The sequence below is a fragment of the Ceratotherium simum genome, chromosome 39 (genome assembly GCF_057802395.1).
Source record: "Ceratotherium simum simum isolate JZ-2026a chromosome 39, ASM5780239v1, whole genome shotgun sequence".
NCBI classification, from domain to species: Eukaryota; Metazoa; Chordata; class Mammalia; order Perissodactyla; family Rhinocerotidae; genus Ceratotherium; species Ceratotherium simum.
Genome location: NC_141938.1, coordinates 958229 through 978353, shown reverse-complemented (window position 1 = coordinate 978353; position 20125 = coordinate 958229). Strand labels below are relative to the sequence as shown.

At 45.7% G+C, this 20125-nt stretch overlaps 1 protein-coding gene across 1 annotated transcript in view; it reads right to left on the bottom strand.

Annotated features, from left to right (window-relative positions):
• Nucleotides 1–19859, bottom strand: part of LOC106800139 (adhesion G protein-coupled receptor E2-like) — a 38321-nt gene extending 18462 nt beyond the window's left edge. The window contains 11 exon segments of the mRNA XM_087425271.1: nucleotides 8785–8962; nucleotides 9370–9447; nucleotides 9576–9619; nucleotides 9707–9850; nucleotides 10316–10462; nucleotides 11377–11508; nucleotides 13639–13794; nucleotides 16334–16375; nucleotides 16378–16452; nucleotides 16758–16811; nucleotides 19829–19859. Of these exon segments, the coding sequence (XP_087281397.1) occupies nucleotides 8785–8962; nucleotides 9370–9447; nucleotides 9576–9619; nucleotides 9707–9850; nucleotides 10316–10462; nucleotides 11377–11508; nucleotides 13639–13794; nucleotides 16334–16375; nucleotides 16378–16452; nucleotides 16758–16811; nucleotides 19829–19859 (1081 nt within the window).
• Between the last annotated feature and the right edge of the window lie 266 nt (nucleotides 19860–20125).

Here is a 20125-nt window from a genome sequence, read left to right as displayed (position 1 = left end):
AAAATTATGTGTAATACTATTATTTTTTGTCCCAAACAAAACCACTATTTCATCTACATTATAATATTGCATGTAATATTTGGTATAAATAATAATGGTATATATATGCATATCATCTGAATTTAGAAAGGATTATAACAGAAACTGAGTAATTTTTCAACAACAAATTAGATAACCTAGATGAAATGGACAAATTCCTAGAGACACACAAACTGCAAAAGTGATTGAAGAAGAAATAAAGAGTCTGCACTGCCCTATAACAGGTAATGAGATTGAATCAGCAATCAAAAACATCCCAAAATGAAAAGCTCAGACCAAATGGCTTCACTGGTGAATTCTACCAGGCATTTAAGGAAGAATTAACATGAATCCTTTGTAAACTCTGCCATAGAACAGAAGAGGAAGGAGCATTACCTAAATAATTCTATGAGGCCACCATTACCCTGAAAACAAAACCAGAGAAAGACATCACAGGAAAACAAAACTGCATACCAATATACCTTATGAACATAGACGCAAAAATCTTCAATGAGACTGATGTCAGCATCATGGTGGAGTGAGCTCTCCCCCTAGAATTTACCCCTAAGATACAATGAAAAAGACATTCATATACCAACAGAGGACATTCACACAACACAAAGACATCTGAGAGACCCAGGCAGACATACATTTGAAGGTGGAGGTGCTGGACCCCCCGGAGAAAATGGAAGGAGGTAGGGGGATCTTTTTTCCCTCCTCAGCAGCAATCTAGGGCACAAGACCATGTGCAGCTCTGAGAAAAGACTGAGGGAGGGGCAGCTGTTTGTGGGAATACTTTCACTCTCCAAGTTCCCTCACACCCAACAGGAAAGCTCTACACAGAGGAGACTGAGCTATTGCAGCAGTATCTTCATCAAGCCAGCACCCCAGGAGGGGAGACAGTGAGGGCAGGGCGAGAATGCCCCCGGGATCATGCACACAAAAGAGAATGCCCCTCCCCTTGCCCGGCGCATCAGCTCGGCAGGTCGACCAGAACAAGCCATCCCCACCAGAGCACCCACACATATGTTAGAAAAGCAGCAGCTGCAGGTGGGTAGTTTCAGACAGGCCCTGTCAGCATAGATTCCAAAGGACAAACACAGATGTCAAGGATCGCAGTGTGATCAGAATACACAGCTCCTGACACCACCCCCAGTGTTGGCAGGTGGAATCTGTGAGCAGATACTATCACTATGTGAAGGCACAAATCCACATCATAAAATACTGTGAAGAAATATAGTAATACTCCAGACTAGAAAGAAAATGATGAACACTCAGAAATCAATCCTGAAGGCACAGAAATTTACAACCTAAATGGCAGAGAATTCAAAATAGCTATCATAAAAAACTCAACAAGTTACAAAAAAATTCAGGTAGACAGTTCAATGAAATCAGGAATAAAATTAATGAACAGAGGGAATTCTTCACATATGAGACTGAAACTATAAAGAAAAACCAATCAGAAGTGTTGGAGGTGAAAAACACAGTGAGTGAGATAAAGAGAAATCTGGAGTCATTGAATGCCAGAGCTGATAATATGGAGGATAGAATTAGCAATTTGGAGGACAGAAATATAGAAATCCTTCAGATGGAGGAGAAGAGAGAATTAAGACTAAAAAGAAATGAAGAAATTCTCTGAGAAATATCCTACTCAATGAGGAAATGCAACACAAGGATTATATGTATTCCAGAGTGAGAAGAGAAAGAGAATGGAGCAGAAAGCTTGTTCAAAGAAATAATAGCTGAGAACTTTCCTAATCTGGAGGAGCTGGAATTACAAGTAAAAGAAGCTAATAGAACTCCTAATTATATCAATGTAAAAAGACCCTTGCCAAGGCATATAGTAGTAAAACTGGCAAAGTCAATGAAAATATATTACGGGCAGCAAGGCAGAAGAAAATAACTTACAAAAGAGCCCCTATCAGGCTTTCAGCAGATTTCTCAACAGAAACCTTCAGGCTAGGAGAGAGTGGAATGATATATTCAAAATTCTGAAAGACAAAACTTTCAGCCAAGAACACTCTATCCAGTGAAAGCATGCTTCAGATATGATGGGGAAATAAAAACTTTCCCAGATAAACAAAAGCAGAGGGAGTCCATTGTCACAAGATGCCCTCTACAAGAAATGATCAAGATGGCCCTTCTACCTGAAAAAAGCAAGAAAGAGTTTACAAAGCCTTGAGCAAGGAGATGAATAGGCAGCGGAAATCAGGAAATGGCAGCTCTCTATCAGAACAGGTTAGCAAACACTTAATTGTAACATTAAAGATAAAGGGAAGGAAAACTTCAAAAATCTCCATAATCTCCTCATTTTAACCCAAACAAAGATGGAATAAGTTGTGACAAGAATAACCTAGAAAGGGAAGAAGAAAGGGATAGAATCAGCTTAGACTAAGGACACAAAAGGCTATCAGAAAATGGACTATCTCATCTATGAGATTTTTTATACAATCCTTACAGTAACCACTAAACAAATAATCAGAACAGAGACACAAAAGATAAATAAAGAGAAAACTGACAAAACCATCATAGAGAATCACCAAACTGAGTTAGCAGTCTGAAATACACAGGACGAGAAACAAGGGAAATACAGAACAACTGAAAAATGAGTGATAAAATGGCAACATTAAGCCCTCATAGATCAATAATCATTCTACATGTAAATGGATTGAATTCTCCAATCAAAGGACAGAGACTGGTGGGATGGATTAAAAACAAGACCCAACAATACGCTGCCTCCAGGGAACAGCTCTCAGCTCTAAAGACAAACACAGGATCAGAGTGAAGGGATGGAAGGCAATACTTCAAGCTAATGGCAAACAAAAGAAAGCAGGTCTTGCCATACTTATGTCAGATAATGTAGACCTCAAGATAAAACAGGCAATGAGAGACAAAGAGGAGCAGTATATAATCATAAAAGGGACATTCCACCAAGAAGACCTAACACTTACAAATATATATGCACCTAACTCAAGAGCACAAAAGTACATATAGCAACTACTAACAAACCTAAAAGGAGATATTAACAATAATACAATAATAGTAGGGGACATTATGACCCCACCTACATCGATGGGTAGATCATTAGGACAGAAAATCAGTAAGGAAATAGTGGAATTAAATAAAAAACTAGACCAGATGGACTTAATAGATATATATAGAACATTCCATCCAAAACCAGCAGATTACACATTCTTCTCAAGTGCACATGGAACATTCTCAAGAATAGGCCATATATTGATAAACAAGGCAAGCCTCAATAAACTTAAGAAGATTCAAATCATACCAAGCATCTTTTCTGACCATAATACTATAAAACTAGAAATCAACAAGAAGAAAAAAGTTGGAAAAGTGACAAATATGTGGAGACTAAACAACATGATACTGAACAACAAATGGATCATTAAAGAAACTAAAGGAGAGATCAAAAAATATCTGGAGACAAATGAGAATGAAAATACACCATATCAACTCATATGGGATGCAGCAAAAGTGGTCCTAAGAGGGAAATTCATAGCAACACAGGACCAACTTAACAAATGAGAAAACTCAAATAAGCAATCTTAAACTACACCTAACAGAATTAGAAAAAGAAGAACAAACAAAGCCAGCTTACTAAGTCAGCAGAAGGAGGGAAATAATAAAAATTACAGCAGAAATAAATGAAACAGAAATTTAAAAAAACCCCAAACCAAAAACCAAAAACCAAACACCAAACAAACAAACAAAAAAACAGTAGAAAGGATCAATGAAACTAAGAGCTGGTTCTTTGAGAAGATAAACAAAATTGACAAACCCTTAGTCAGACTCACTAAGAAAAAAAAAGAGAAGGCTCAAATAAATAAAATTAGAAATGAAAGAGGAGAAATTACAATGGATACCACAGAAATACAAAGGATTATAAGAGAATACCGTGAAAAACTAAGCGCCAACAAATTGGACAATCAAGAAGAAATGAATAAACTCTTAGACTCATGCAACCTCCCAAAAATGAAGCAAGAAGAAATAGAGAATCTGGGTGGACCAATCACAAGTAGAGAGATTGAAACAGTAATCAAAAACCTCCCCCAAAATAAAAGTCTATGACCAAAAGCCTTCTCTGGAGAATTCTACTGAAGATTCAAAAAAGATTTAATACCTATCCTTCTCAAGCTATTCCAAAAAGTTGAAGAAGATGGAACACTTTCTAACACATTTTATGAGGACAACATCACTCTGATACCAAAGCCAGACAAGGAGAACACAAAGAAGGAAAATTACAGGCCACTATCGCTGATGAATATAGAAGCCAAAATCCTCAACAAAATATTGGCAAACCAAATACAGCAATACATTAACAGGATCATACACCACTATCAAGTGGGGCTTATACCAGCGAAGCAGGGATGGTTTAACACCTGCAAATCAATCAATGTGATACACCACATTAACAAAATGAGGAATAAAAATCACATGACCATCTCAATAGATGGAGAGAAAGCGTTTGACAGGATGCAATATCCATTTATGATAAAAACTCTCAACAAAATGGATACAGACGGAAAGTACCTCAACATAATAGAGGCCATATATGACAAACCCACAGCCAACATCATACGCAGGAGGAAAAAACTGAAAGCCATCCCTCTGAGAACAGGAACAAGACAGGGTGCCCATTCTCACCACTCTTATTCAATATAGTACTGGAGGATTTGGCCAGAGCAATTAGGCAAGAAAAAGAAGTACAAGGAATCCAAATAGGCAATGAAGAAGTGCAACTCTTGCTGTTTGCAGATTACATGATTTTATGTATAGAAAACCCTAAAGAATCCATCATAAAACTATTAGAAATAACCAACAATTACAGCAAAGTTGCAGGGTACAAAATCAACTTACAAAAATCAGTTGCATTCTCTTTACAGAAAGAGAGCTCAAGATTAAAACCCCATTTACAATCACAACAAAAAGAATAAAATATCTACGAACAAATTTAACCTTGGAGGTTAAAGACTGCTACAATGAAAACTATAAGACATTACTGAAAGAAATCAATGATGACATAAAGAAATGGAAAGATATCCCATGCACATGGATTGGAAGAATACAGTTAAAATGTCCATACTACCTAAAGCAATCTACAGATTCAATGCAATCCCAATCAGAACCCCATTCTTCATGGAAATAGAACAAAGAATCCTGCAATTCATATGGGGCAATAAAAGACCCCGAATAGCTAATGCACTCCTGATAAAAAAAGAACAAAGATGGAGGCATCACAATCCCTGACTTCAAAATATACTACAAAGCAATGGTAATGAAAACAGCATGGTACTGGTACAAAAACAGACACACAGATCAATGGATCAGAACTGAAAGCTCAGAAATAAAACCACACAGCTACGCACAGCTAATCTTTGAGAAAGGAGCTAAGAACATTCAATGAAGAAAGGACAGTCTCTTCAATAAATGGTGTTGAGAAAACTGGACAGCCACATGCAAAAGAATGAAAGTAGACCACTATCTTTCACCATACATAAAAATTAACTCAAAGTGGATCAAAGACTTGAAGATAAGACATGAAACCATAAAACTCCTAGAAGAAAATATAGGCAGTACACTCTTACATTGGTCGTAGAAGGATTTTTTTGAATACCACGTCTACTTGGGCAAGGGAAACAAAAGAAAAAATAGACAAGTGGGACTTCATCAGACTAAGGAGCTTCTGTAAGGCAAAGGAAACCAGGAACAAAACAAAAAGACAACCCACCAACTTGGAGAAATAGTTTCAGATTATATATCTGACAACAGGTTAATCTCCAAAACATACAAAGAAATCACAAGACTCAAAAACAAAAAACAAACAACCTGATCAAAAAATGGGCAGAAGATATGAACAGACATTTTTCCAAAGAAGACATACAAATGGCCAACTGGCACATAAAAAGATGTTCAACATCACTAATCATCAGGGAAATGCAAATCAAAACTACACTAAGATATCACCTTACACCCATTAGAATGGCTACAATCATCAAGACAAAAAATAACAAATGTTGGAGAGGTTATTGAGAAAAGGGAACCCTCCTACACTGCTGGTGGGAATGCAAACTTGTGCAGCCACTATGGAAAACAGTATGGACATTTCTCAAAAAATTAAAAATAGAAATACCATATGACCCAGCTATCTCACTGCTGGGTATTTATCCAAAGAACTTGAAATCAACAATCCAAAGAGATTTATGTACCCCTATGTTCATTGCAGCATTATTCACAATAGCCAAGACATTGAAGCAACCCAAGCACCCATTGACTGATAATTGGATAAAGAAGATGTGGTATATATATACAATGGAATAATACTCAGCCATAACAAAAGACAAAATTGTCCCATTCACAACAACATGGAGGGAACTTTAGGGTATTATGTTAAGCAAAATAAGCCAGACAGAGAAAGATAAACACTGCGTGATTTCACTCATGTGTGGAAGATAAACTAACACGTGGACAAAGAGAACAGATCACTTGTTACCATAGGGAAATGGGGTTGGAGTGTGGACACAAGGGGTAAAGGGGTACATTTATATGGTGACTGACAAATATTCATGTACAACTGAAATTTCACACTGTTATAAACTATTATGTCCTCCATAAAATAAATAAATAAATAAACAAATAAAACTAAATAAAGATAAATGTGTAAATTCAAAAAAATCTTCAATGAAATATCAGGAATAAATTTATCCAAGGAGGCTCAAAATTTGTACACAGAAGACTACAAAATATAGATGAAAGTAATTAAAAACCCTAAATAAGTGGAAAGACACCCTTTTTTCACGATTTGCGAGACTTAATATTGTTAAGATGGCAATACTCCCCAAAATGACCTACAGAGTCAATGCAATGCAATCAATATCTCAACAACATTTTATTATTTTTTTTGTAGAAATGGAAAAACTCATCCTAAAATTCATATGGCAATGCAAGACGCCCAAATACCCAAAACAATCTTGAAAATGAAAAACAAATTTGGAGTACTCAGACCTTCTGATTTTAAACTTAATACTAACCTACAGTAATCAAAACACTATGGTACCAGCATTAGAATAGACATATAGACCAACAAAATAGAATTGAGAGTCCAGAAATAAACCCATACATCAACAAGGAATCAACAATGATTTTCAACAAGGAATGCCAAGACTCTTCAATGGAGAAAGAATAGTCTCTTCAACAAAAGGTGCTGTGACATCTGCATATCCACAAGCTGAAGAAGGAAGTTGGCCCCTACCTCACACAAGACACAAAAAACTCAAAATGTGTCAGAGACCTAAATTTAGGAGCTAAAATGAGAAAAATTAGGAGAAAATACAGAGATAATTTTCATGACGTTGTATTTGGAAATGGATTCTTAGATAGGGCACCGAATGCACAGGCAACAAAAGAAAAAATAAATAAAATGGACTTCATCAAAATTGAAATATCTGTTTATTGAAGTGAAAAGACCATGAAGAAAATGAAAAGACCATCTGTGGAATGGGAGAACATATTTGCAAATCACATGTCTCATAGTGTCTACTGTCAGAATATATAAAGAACTCTTACAGCTCAACAACCAAATGCCAATCAACCAAATTAAGCAATAGGCAAAGGACCTGAGTAGACGTTTCTCCAAAAAACAGACACAAGTATTCAACAATCATATGAAATGATGTTAAATATTATTAGTCATCAGGGAAATGCAAATCACAACCATAATGAGATGTCACCTCACAGACACTAGAAAGGCTGTAATAAAAAATCAAAAGGGAAGTAACAAGTGTCTCTGAAGATGAGGAGATTGGAAGACTTGTATGTTGCTGGTGGTAAGGGAAAATAGTACAGCCATTTTGGAAAAACTGTTTGGTGGTTCCTCAAAACGCTGAACATAGAATTACCATATCACTTAGCAATTCCACTCTATGTATGTATGCAAAGAACTGAAAACAGGTATTCAAGCAAAAACTTGTACACCAATAGTCGTAGTAACACTACTCACAATAGTCAAAAGGTAGCAACAACCAAATTTCCATCAATGGGTGAATGGATAAAGAGAGTGGTGTATCCTTACAATGGAATATTATTCAACCATAAAAAAGAAAGAGATACTGATACATGCTAGAGCATGGATGAACCTCGAAAACATTACGCTAGGTGACAGAAGCTGGACTATAAGGTCACGTGTTGTATGATTCTGTGTGTGATATGTCCAGGATAGGCAAATCCATGGAGACAGAAAGCAGATTCCTGGTTGCCAGGGGCTGGGGGAAGGGAGGAATGAGGTGTGACTGCCTAGTGGGTGCAGTGCTTACTTCTGGGTGATGAAGATATTTTGGAAGTAGAGGCGGTGGCTGCACAACTCTGTGAATGTACTAAATGCCACTGAATTGTACACTTGGTTAACATGGTGAATTCTATGTTACATGAATTTTACTGAATAAAACAAATCACATTTAAATATCAAATAATATTAAACTTATATTCTTCCAAATTTAACAATCTGTTTTCTTTTGAAGCCATTCCTATTTTATCTTATATTCTTCATTATAATTATGTTATATGCTGATAATTTATATTACAGTAAGAATGGCTACTAATACAGCTTTCTTCATTTCTTTTTAACCTCATATTTTAATTTGTTAATGAGAGTAACACTGAGATACAAGCGTGGTCACTCGGCTTCGGTGAGGTTGGGGAGGAGTGAGGTGGAGGACGGGCAGAGCAGGAGCCTGGGCAGACCCGGGTACTTACCTGTGCCTGCAGATGAATTGAAGGTAAATGACCCATCAGGCAGTGCCTTGCTCAGCCCTCTCAGAACATCCTCCAGGCCAAAGAGCAGGTTAGTGGCCACACAGTGCTGCTCTGAGTGGGGCAGGGTCTCCAGGTCCCCTGGGGTCTCCAGCAGAACATCCACCTCCTGCATGAAGTCCTGGGGGATGGGGACACAGAGCCAGTGGGCCAGAGGGTCTACATGAAGACCCCGCCCACTCAGCACAGAAAACAGACCCCAGAGACTCTATTTTGGGATAAAGGTGGTACTGGATGGGATTCCCTGGGTCTTTGCCTCTGAAATCCAGCCACTCAGAGGCCAACCCTGTTCATGAATGCCAACGATGACGCAAACCCAAAGTCCAGGAAAGCAACAGGGAAGGTGTCAGCAGGCACACGTGGGTGTCTAACCTAGTATAAATACCTGCTGTCAGCTCGTCCTACCCCCCGGGAGAGGGGGACCTCTGAGCAGGGTGCCCTGGTGTTGGGGTCTGCCTCCTCCCAGACCACAGCTTCCCCTGGCCTCTATGGGTGCCTCCCCCTGCCTCCCCTGGGTCCTGCACTCACCTGGATGCTGTCCAGGGCTGAGGCTGACGTGAAGTCTCTGCGCAGATGCTGGACTCTTTCAAAGAAGCGGGAGAGATGCTGAGGAGAGGGGAGATGAGGGGTTCAGGGGGCCTCGATGGTGGGCAGGGGAACATGGGGAAAATGAGCAGATGGGGTGGGCCGCACAGAGGCATTCCTGCCCCCTGGTCCCTGCTGGGGCCACTCACCTGGCTCTTGATTCCAGACGGTAGAGTCCAGTGGGGGAAGATCTCTGCAGGGGACAGGACAGAGGGTCACTAGGTGTGAGCGTGTCTGTGTGTGCTGGGGGTGGAGTCTGGGGTCGGGTCAGGACAGGTACCTTTGCAGACGGTGTTGGGGCCATCGGGGGACCCAGGAACCAGTGTCCACCCAGGGCGGCAGTGACACCTGTAGGAGCCCACGGTGTTGATGCAGACAGTGGGGCTGGGACACTGATGCTGCCCGGAGCTGCACTTGTCCTCCTCTGGGGACATGAAGATGGGGTCAGGCCAGGTCACAGCCTGGATCAGGCCCCTCTCCTCTCCACGCCCCACCACTTTCTCCATGTTGTGTCCCCTCAGCCCCTTGGTGGGAGGTGATGCCAGCTGGTGACAGCACACCCCTGAGTGGGGGACCTGAGGTTATGGGAGGTGCAGAGGTGACGCAGAGGCAGGTGAGCCGGGACAGATGTACAGGTTGTGAAACAGTGGGACACCTTCACCCCAGTCAGTGATTAATGCCGCCTGGGGGCCCCGGGAGCCTTCCCCTTGGTACCCCAGCTCCTTCCCCGGGACCCCCAGATCTGTTCACATCTAGTCTCCAAAGGCTTAACACCTGGCACATCAGGGCACCCCCCTGCTCAGTCTGCTTGGCTTGTCTGGGTGCCAATGATGTGTGATCAGATGCTCTGAGTGTGGGTCTCCAGGAGGGCAGCGTCTGAGCTCCGGACCTTCACAGACGGTGTTGTTGGGGCCATCGGGGGAACCAGGAACTGGCATCCAGCCAGGGTGGCAGTGGCACGCGTAGCCACCCATGACGTTGAGGCAGTGGGTGGAATTGTGACACGGACTGTGCCCCGAGGTGCATTCATTCATGTCTGAGGACAAAGCTGGAGGGTCAGCTCTGCCCTCCTCTCACTGCCCCTTCTCTTGAGTTCCTCAGCACTTCACACTGAAGACACCCCCAAGCCCCACTTTCCAGCACCTAGCCTGTCAGGACACAACTGTGTGACGGCATTTTCCACTGTAAAGACTCCTTAAGCTCAGAGCTTATGTGCACCTGTGAGGTGGACGGGGCACAACTGTGCGTGCAAGTGTGATCCCAGACACACTGAGGCCCTCACACACGGTGGAGAGTGGATTGCAGGGGCCTGTGACGGGCCTCTAACCAGGGAGGCTGCAACACTGTGCTTATGAACCTGTTGACACAGGGGGTGGGGCTGTGGCATCACTACCGTCCAGAGCTGCACTTCTGCCTTTGTTAGAGCAGGACCCAGAGGGTCAGCACTGCCCTGCCCAGGTCCCTGTCTCCTCACTGCCTGTGGCAAGGATGCAATGCTCCTGCCAAAGATTGCTCTGGCAGCTTCTCTTAGGATGGGCTCAGCAGGGACAATACTCCCATTTTTCAGGCGAAAACAGGCTAAATGGCAAAGTGAGTCATGAGAGTTGGACTTCTCGATCAAGGCTCTTCTTATCCACTTCCTCCTTAGCCCTGGACTGAGGTTCTCCTTCTCAGAGCCAGAAGTGACACCTCCCTCTGCTCTCATGTGACAGATGAGGAAGGGTCGACGTCTGGGGGTGCTCACAGGGGGAGGGCCACCACAAGGGATCCCCAGGCCCAGAGGCCCTGCCACCTGGTGGGATCTTTCTGGGAGGTGAGCCCTGGGCAGGGTCTCGGCAGGCCCTTGCTGTTCCAGGAACGTGAGGATCCCCTCCCTCCTCCTCGGGCTGCTGGACCTCCTCTGCCCCTTCCCCAGCTCTGGTCCCGGCTGTGTCTTCCCGGGGCCTCTACCTGTGCACAGCTTCGGGTCCGTCAGGTTGAGCTCCAAGCCGGGTGGGCACCTGCAGGTGTAGTTGCCCTGGGTGTTGATGCAGACACTGCGGCCTTTACAGATTCTGGGTTTCTGCTGACATTCGTCCATGTCTGCAAGGGGAAGAGAGGGTGACGGACACCTGAAGCTGCAGGCAGCCTTCGGGGCTTAGAGTCTGGCATGTTTCCTAGCAGAGAAGCATCTGGAAGGGGCCACTGTCTCTTCCCGGGTGCGTGGGTACCTTTTCTTATTCACATGGAGGCCTGTGGGTGCATGTGGTGGCCTAGACGCTCTGTTGTCCAGATGTGGCTGGAAATGGCCTGAGTCTTCCCTGTCTGCCAGCTCCGACTCCCTCAGCCTCCCTGGGCAGCTCCCAGTTGGGGTGGGGACATCATGGCCACCTGTGTCTCAGCCTGAGCATTTGGACAATGGCCAGGCTGGGTCTTCCTGGGGCCTGAGTGCAGGGGAAATGCTGCATTCCCCGAGCAGGACCAGCTTGGCTCCCAGGGATGGCCTTTGTCCTCATTTCCCAGGGTGGCTGCTCGCCCGCTGAGTTCTCCTCAGAATCTCGGTTGTTCTGACGGGACAGTGCTGTCCCATCCACACTAACTCTGAGAATCCAGCTCCATGAAGACGGACCAGGACCCTCCCCTGAGCCCGAACCCCTCAAGAAGGAGGCTTTCGGTAGCCGAAGGGAGAATGAAGATGATGCTGGACGTCCAGGGCCACCCAGACAGTGGGCGCCAGGCTGGGTGGACAGTGAAGGCTGAGGTCCAGCCAGGTGGCCTTGGGGTGGTGAAGGTGCCTTTTTCTGATCCCCATGAAGACATCCTCTGGACTGGCAGGAAGTGGAGAGAATCACATCTGAGCAAGGCCCGTGGTGGGCGAGGGCTGGGTGACCAGAGAGGGGAGCAGGTGCTGATGGGCAAGGGGTGGCAGATGTTTCATTTTCTCAGCCCTTGGCCTCCCACCAGGGACGCAGACCTGTGGGCCCCATGGAGTGGGGTCTAGCCTCCATTTTCTGTCCCCAAGGGGTCCAGATCCACATGGGGCATGGGTTGACCTCCTCAGGAGAGTGTTGGCCTCGGGCAATGGTTCCTGATGGCGCCTTCTCTTGCCATTTGGTCCAGATGGGAGCCTCTTCTGTTCCCCTGCCTCTCCGAGTGTGAGTGCATGGGGTCCATGTCACCCTGTCAACCCCTGTCAACACAGCTTCCTCCCCGGTCCTGGTCATCCGAGTTGTCCACAGGCCCATGAACTGAAATTATTGTGAAGGGTCAGGGAAGAGATTTGTTCAGAGATTACATGGAGGTTGAGCAGCCAAGAAGCCAAGTCACGGCCCGGAGGCGTCTTCACCAGGTGAGGTTGTTGATCAGGGACAGTGTGTGAGTGCATGGGGTCCATGTCACCCTGTCAACCCCTGTCAACACAGCTTCCTCCCCGGTCCTGGTCATCCGAGTTGTCCACAGGCCCATGAACTGAAATTATTGTGAAGGGTCAGGGCAGAGATTTGTTCAGAGATTACATGGAGGTTGAGCAGCCAAGAAGCCAAGTCACGGCCCAGAGGCGTCTTCACCAGGTGAGGTTGTTGATCAGGGACAGTGTGTGAGTGCATGGGGTCCATGTCACCCTGTCAACCCCTGTCAACACAGCTTCCTCCCCGGTCCTGGTCATCCAACTTGTCCACAGGCCCATGAACTGAAATTATTGTGAAGGGTCAGGGCAGAGATTTGTTCAGAGATAACATGGAGGTTGAGCAGCCAAGAAGCCAAGTCACGGCCCGGAGGCGTCTTCACCAGGTGAGGTTGTTGATCAGGGACAGGCTGGCCGGGGAAGGTGGACCTGCCCTCGAATCTCCCCACTCCCATGTGTCTGGATGGGGATGCTGAGTCCATCATGGCCTGGGGATCTGAGAGGGCTCCTGGCTTGGCCAAGCCCGTGTAGGCTTCTGGCAGTGACTGATGAAGAGGATGGATATTGCGCTGCAATGCAACACACTGAGCTCGTGAGGCATCTTGATGCCATCCCTCTCTTTTGTTTTCTGAAAATAAGATACCAGGTGGGCAAGGATGATGTTCCAAAGTCCCTGAAGTGACCCTGTATGTATGCTTCTGATCCTTGGGTTCAGAGGGGGTGAGTGACTAGGCAGGTGCCCAGGACGGCTCTCTGCTGCCTGGGGAAAGTGGTGCAAGTGACCCCAACCCTCATGGACGAGGAGACAGAACACACGGGGTGGTTCTTACCTTGACACGTGTTCTCACTCTCGTTCCTGAACATTCTTCCTCCAGAAAGAAGCTCGTATCCTGGGCTGCATGTGCAGTAGTAGCTCCCTTCCGTGTTCTGGCAGTCTGCGTACATCCCACAGGACACTGCCCAGGGTGGTCCACACTCGTTGATGTCTAGAACACAGCAGGACAAAGGGTCACCTCTCAATCGGTGATTACCCACAGAGCAGAGACCCTGGCCTCCAGCCTGACCCTGACACAGGGACTGGACTGAACTCAACTCCCAGGTGGCGCTCCTGGGACTGGGCTGGGCTGGAGCCATTTACTCCAGAAATTCTGCTGCTTCTCTGCTCATTGCTGCTCTCTGGCTGGGCCTGAGGGCGCCTAGATTCAGATACTCTGCTGTACCACAATGGGGGCTGGGGGATGTCTGCATCCCCCTCTCCTTGAGGGGTAGATGGAGGCACTGACTCAGCTTTGGACCCTCCCCTGTGGAGTTCTCTGCACTGTTGGGGACCTGGGATTGTGCTGCAGTCAGGGTGACCATGGCATTCAAGGCCTTAATGCTGAGGAAGCAGAGGGACTCATGGCAGGTGCCTGTCCAGGGTCACACTCACCATTGATCCCTGGGGAGAAGCCAGGAGGTCAGGAGCCTGCCCACTGCTGGCTTCCAGCCCCCTTTACTCACAGTGGCCCAAAGTACACCCCACACTCCTCATCAGGCACTCCCCCAGCTCCCAGGGTCAGGCCTTGTGAAGATACCCCAGGATGCCTCTGGGGGAGTCTTGCTCTCTCCACCCCTGATCAAGTCCCCCCTTATCAGAAGCAGTCAGGGATGTGAAATGAGGAAGCTGCACGAAGCTGCTCACAGCTGAGTCTCTGGGGGTATTTTCTGGCATCTTGCTCTCCTTGTTCTCTAAACACGAGAAGAAAGATGCCCATGACCCAGGTCCCCTTTGAGTAGCTCAGATACCCCCAGAGCAGGGGTGCACACTGTACCTAAAAACAATGTCAGCTTAATATGAACCCCGGCCATAAAAATGAATCAAAATGCAGAGACAAAATGTTTGGTTCCTGTATATTCCACTCAGGGGACAAAAGACTTTAGAGCCTGAGAGGACTCTCGGCATCATGATGAGTCAAGATAGGCAACTGGTCTCCCCCAGATCAGAGTTCTCTTCTTTGCATCTGCAGATTTCCCTTCTAAGACCCCTGACCCAGGCTGTGGGTGTCAGCACCAGGACAGGACAGGAGCAGGAGGGACACACACTGAGGGATTTGTCTTCAGCCCCCACCTGGGCAACGGGGCTTCCCTCCTGTTCTGTGATGGTGGCGATGGCTGGAGACCTGTCCTCAAGGTTGATGGGATGGTGTGAGTTGAATCTGGGACCGTTCAGATTGAGGTGCATAGGCGAGGAGACATGAGGATGGGATATTATCAATCCCATGGTTGTCTTCCCAGAAAGGATGTGGGATCCAGCTACATTAGCAGCAGGACGTCCTCTCCATGGTCACCCAGCCTACAAATCTCCATGAGACATACACGTGCCAATGCACGAGGGAACATTTAGGAACACCTCCAGGGTCATGGGTGGGCTCGGAAGGTGTGACAAGAACATATTTTTTTTCTCTGATGAAATTACTTTTCCCACAATATTTATTAACACACGGATGCTTAGAAAACAAAATGTAAACAACGAGAACAAAGAAAATCACCCATAAGTCCACTACACAGACTACTGGAAATTTTAGGGATATTTTTTACTTACATTTTCTAACATATTAGGAATATTTTCCATTATGATCAGTACATATGCATCTAAGACTAGTTCAAGTCAATGAAGAATGTTTCTTGGTAAAAATAGTAGAATTTCATTTTTTTGCTTTTTTAAAAATTGTAGTAAAATGCACATAACATAAAATTTACCATCTTAACCATTTTGAGGTTGTATAATTCCCTTTTATAACCCTCTATTGTTGAATAATAAAAACACCTGCGTTTTCCACCTGGATTTAGATTCTAGCACATTATTAGTTGTGGGAGTTCAGACAAGCCACTCAATCTCTTTGAGCCCAAATTTGGTCTTTAACCCACAGTCCTGGCTCTGCTTGCCTCACGGGTCTGCTGTGAGGACGCGGTGGGAGACCATGATCGTGAGCCGGGCAGGAGTTCCTGGTCAGCTCCCTCTGGTGGAAGAGCCTGAGCTTCCAGGCCCTGGGTGCTTCCTTCCTCCTGTTGCTGCCATTATTCCTCCCCTTTCTTTGTGCCATGAGAACAATAATAATAATAATAATAATAATAACAGCAATAACAACGATGATAGCTCACCTTTGTTGATAATTTGCTCTGTACTAGTCTAAATATTAAATCTCACACCATCCGTGTGGGGCAGGTACAATGATTACCCCTAACATACAGACAAACAAACTGAAGCACAGAGAGGAGAAATAATTTCCTAAAGGTCAGAGAGCCAGCCAGTGGCAGAGCTAAGCTTTGAACCCACGTAGCCCAGCTCCACTGTGTAAGCTCTCAACACTCCACTACTGATCATGAAACCCGATGCTCACTTCCCTCATCCCTCCCCTGCCCTGTCTCCTCTCTCATCCTTGACAAAGTGCTTCTGTGCTGCTCTCAGGGCTGAGGGATCTGGATGCCCCACACTCTCCCCCCACAATCTCCATATGCCCCTGTGCAACCCCCAAGCTCCTGTACCATCGCAGCTCTCTGCGGGGCTGGTTATGATCTCCCCAGACAAGAGCTGAATCCTGGATGACAGTGACAGGTGGTGGCACTAACACACGTGGAGTTCCGAGGGCACCAGCGAGCACAGGCTGTGGGGACAGAGGCTGTGGGACAAAGACCAGGGTCAGAGACCCCAAGAAATGGAGGAAGCCAGCTGCCAACTGGGAGGACCCTGAGTAGATGAGAGGAGGAAAGAGAGGGATGGCTCCCCTCAGAAGAGGCAGAGCTGGGAAAACTTTTAGGGAGGAAGAAACAGCTTCTCCTGTACCCAGAGGACCGTCTCTGAGCCTCACGTGCAGAATAAGCCTCCTTCCCCCCCTTGTTGGAGACAGAACCCAGACCCCAGCATGGGCTCCCAGCTTATGTCACTAGTGGGGCTGCTGGGCAGACTCACCTCCAGGGTTCCGGGCTGCAGGTCCCAATGATGACAGCAGCAGCAGTGAGAGTCCTGCGACAGAATGACCGAGAGAAGACAAAGAGAGGAGAGTCGAGCTCCAACTTCAACCCCTGTCCGATGGCCATTGCCTCCTGGGGAGGTGGCTCTGGCCCTGCAGCCCATAGCTTTCCAGCAGCCTCCCCGAGTCTCCTGTACTCGACTCAGAATCGAGGACTCAGCCTCTCCCCTCCATCTCTAGGACTCCCTGAGGAATCAGTCACTGACAGCCACAGCCCTCATGGAGCCTGAGGGGGGGACAGAATAAATGCAGACAGCTGATGACAGGGACACAGCTGAGGAACTCCAACCTCTCCCAGTGGAGGGGGGAAATCTTGAAGCAGAAAGTCCTCAGATTGGAGTGCCTTTGCCCAGACCCAGGTTCTTTGTTCTCTGGAGATGGCAGAAATCTGCTTTGAGGATTTCTCTTCCAGGATCACTCCCTCTGTTTAAAGTACATGCTTCAGGGCATACAAGAAGAGCATGGGGGCCAGCCCCCGGGCATGGTGGTTAATTTCGGTGTTATGTGCTTTGACAGCCTAGATTTGAGGGTTCAGATCCTGGGTGTGGAACTACAACACTCGTCAGCCATGCTGTGGCAGTGTCCCACAAACAAAAAATAGAGGAAGATGGGCATGGATGTTAGCTCAGGGCTAATCTTCCTCAGCAAATAAAAAGGATCGTGGGTTTGGGGTCAGACAGCCCGAAGTGTGAGCCCTAGCTCACAGTGATTTCAGCAGGGCCTGGAGCCCTGGAATCAAGAGCGGGGAGCTGATGACAGTTGACGAGTGGGAACTAAGGAGCCTGCAGGTGGAGCCACACTCTCCTGGTGAGTGGACTCTCCAGGTGCAGCACCCACGGCTTCTGTGCTTCCCCCAGCTGAGCTCCCGGCCTCCTGTAGTGCACTGAGGGCACAGCCTTCCCACTTTGTCTCCCAGTCCAGTCCTGAGAAGTGAGTGACTGACAGCAACAAGCTTTGTGGTGTGAAAACAACTATGAGTTGAAGGAATGAAATCTGCTTTACAGGCAACTACCAGTGTACCTATTAGGGTCTGTCATCGTAATCATGTGATGAAAAACTTGCTGAAAATCTTTTCAGATCTGTGTGCCTTGAAGGATCTTTCCTCCCAGGGAAAGGCAGACGAATTCCTCTTAAGGCTGTGCTGCCAGTTCACACTGTGTAAGGTGACAGAGGACACTGGTGGAGGATGGATTAGGAGATGGACATGCTCAAGTCTGCATCCCAGACGTCCACATGGCGGCTGTGCGGCTTTGAGAACACCACGCATTCTGTGAGCCACACTTTCCCCACTGCAAAATGGGTACAATGACAGCGTAATAGGCTGATCTTTACTCTGCTTGTAGATTAGTGAAGACTAACAAAGGGTTAGCACAGAGCCCGACACAGAGTAAACAGACAACGTACGTCGGCTAAAGGGAAAGAAAGAGTGAAGGAAGAAAACGAAGAGCAGAGTTTCTCTCTGGCTCCTCTATGACCTTCCTGGTACCTGAGACCCACTGTGTCTGGGTCAGACTCCAGGGTCAGGCAGAATCACACGCTCACCTTGGTCCTCTCAGGGGTCAGAGTCCTAGACCCCTACTCTTCCCTCCTTGCCCACAAAATGTCCTTTACTCCTACAGCTCTGTCCAGTGCTGCAGAGGGCCAGGCTCCGGGGCCAGATGGGCTGAGTCCAAACCAGCCTGGAGCTGCCCCTTGGGAAACTGGTGTGGGCGTTCCATGCCTTAAATGCCCCACCAACCCTGTCTCTATTTTCTAAAGTGTGGCACCAGACCAGGATCAGATGAATCCCAACGTCCCATGTGTATGAATAAGGTCATTTAGTCTGCTGAGCACATTATACGTAGACACCTAAAAATATAAATATGTGGAGGAAACTAACTTTGCTCTCCATTGCTTTCTTTCTTTTTTTTTTTTTTTGCTCTCCATTGCTGTCTAATTCCCACAGCATTTTGCACAATGGACCCTCGAAAATGTACTCAGTTTTTTTTTTAAATTGTGTTACACAAAGCAGATGATTAGAAATGTGGCTGTTTTCATAAAAACCTGGAAACTAATTACAACCAATGAGGACAACATATAAGGGACGCCTAACCTACTAGGTGACAGGTACTATCTTAAGCACTGAAGGAAATAGAGAGTAATCAGAATTAAGTTGACCTCACTGATATCAGTATTTACTAATACTGTTATTGTCCTTCAAATAATTCCACGACACACACAAAGCTGATAGACTACAGGGCTATGTTTTTCTCAGAATATTAGAGTTTTCTGAGCATTTGGTTATCTACTCCTCTGAGAAACAATAGTATAGGTGGTATGATGGTTAATTTTAGGTATTCGTTTTGCTAGACCACAGTACCCAGATATTGGATCAAACACCACTCTCAATGTTGTTGTGAAGGTATGTTTTAGACAAGATCAACATTTAAATCAGGATACTTAGAGAAGGCAGATTACCCTCCACAGTCTGGGCTGACCTCATCCAATCAGTTGAAGGCCTTAAGAGAAAAGCGCCTGAACTCCTCTGAGGAAGAGGGAATTCTGCTTCCAGACTGGCTTCAAACTTGAGATGCACCATCAAGTCTTCCCTGGGTTTCCAGCTTGCCACCCTGCCCTGAAGATTTTGGACTCTCCCCCTCCACAATATCATGAGCCAATTACTTAAAATAAATAAATCTAGATAGACAAAAAGAGATGGAGAGAGGGAGAAAGAGTGCGAGAGAGATATACATCCTATTAGTTCAGGTTCTCTGGAGAAGCTGAACTAATACACGTGGTAAAATGAGAAATCTCTAGGTCTCCATGTTTAGCCCTAGGAATAAGTTTCTCCTTTGAGAACAGAATATAACTGAGGTAATATCCTTCCTAAAATTTCTTCCCTGCTCTTCCTTACAGAGATAGTGGAAAACCAAGACAGAAATCAAACACAGAACAGAGAATGTTGTCAACCTGGACAGACAGTTCCCAGATAGCTTTAGTCTTCTCTCTCCATTGTTATAATTCTTCCTACCTGGCAGCAACCTTAGAAATCTCTTAATCATGGTGCAGAGTCCAGCAAGCCCAGTCACGGAGGACGTCCGATCTTGGTCTGTGCCTTTGAAAATGACTTCCAGTTTTTAGTATGACTTCTGTCTTCAAGGGCTGACTTAGGAAACCATTGGTCTGGGTGCTTCCTTCCCCCTACTCTGCCTGATGATTAACTTCTCTGAAACTCACAGTTCTGCTTTTAAATATTTGCACAGCATTACTAGTATTTTCACTGAACGTCTCCTTGAGGCTGGGTTTTATACTTTTTTGATATAGGAAG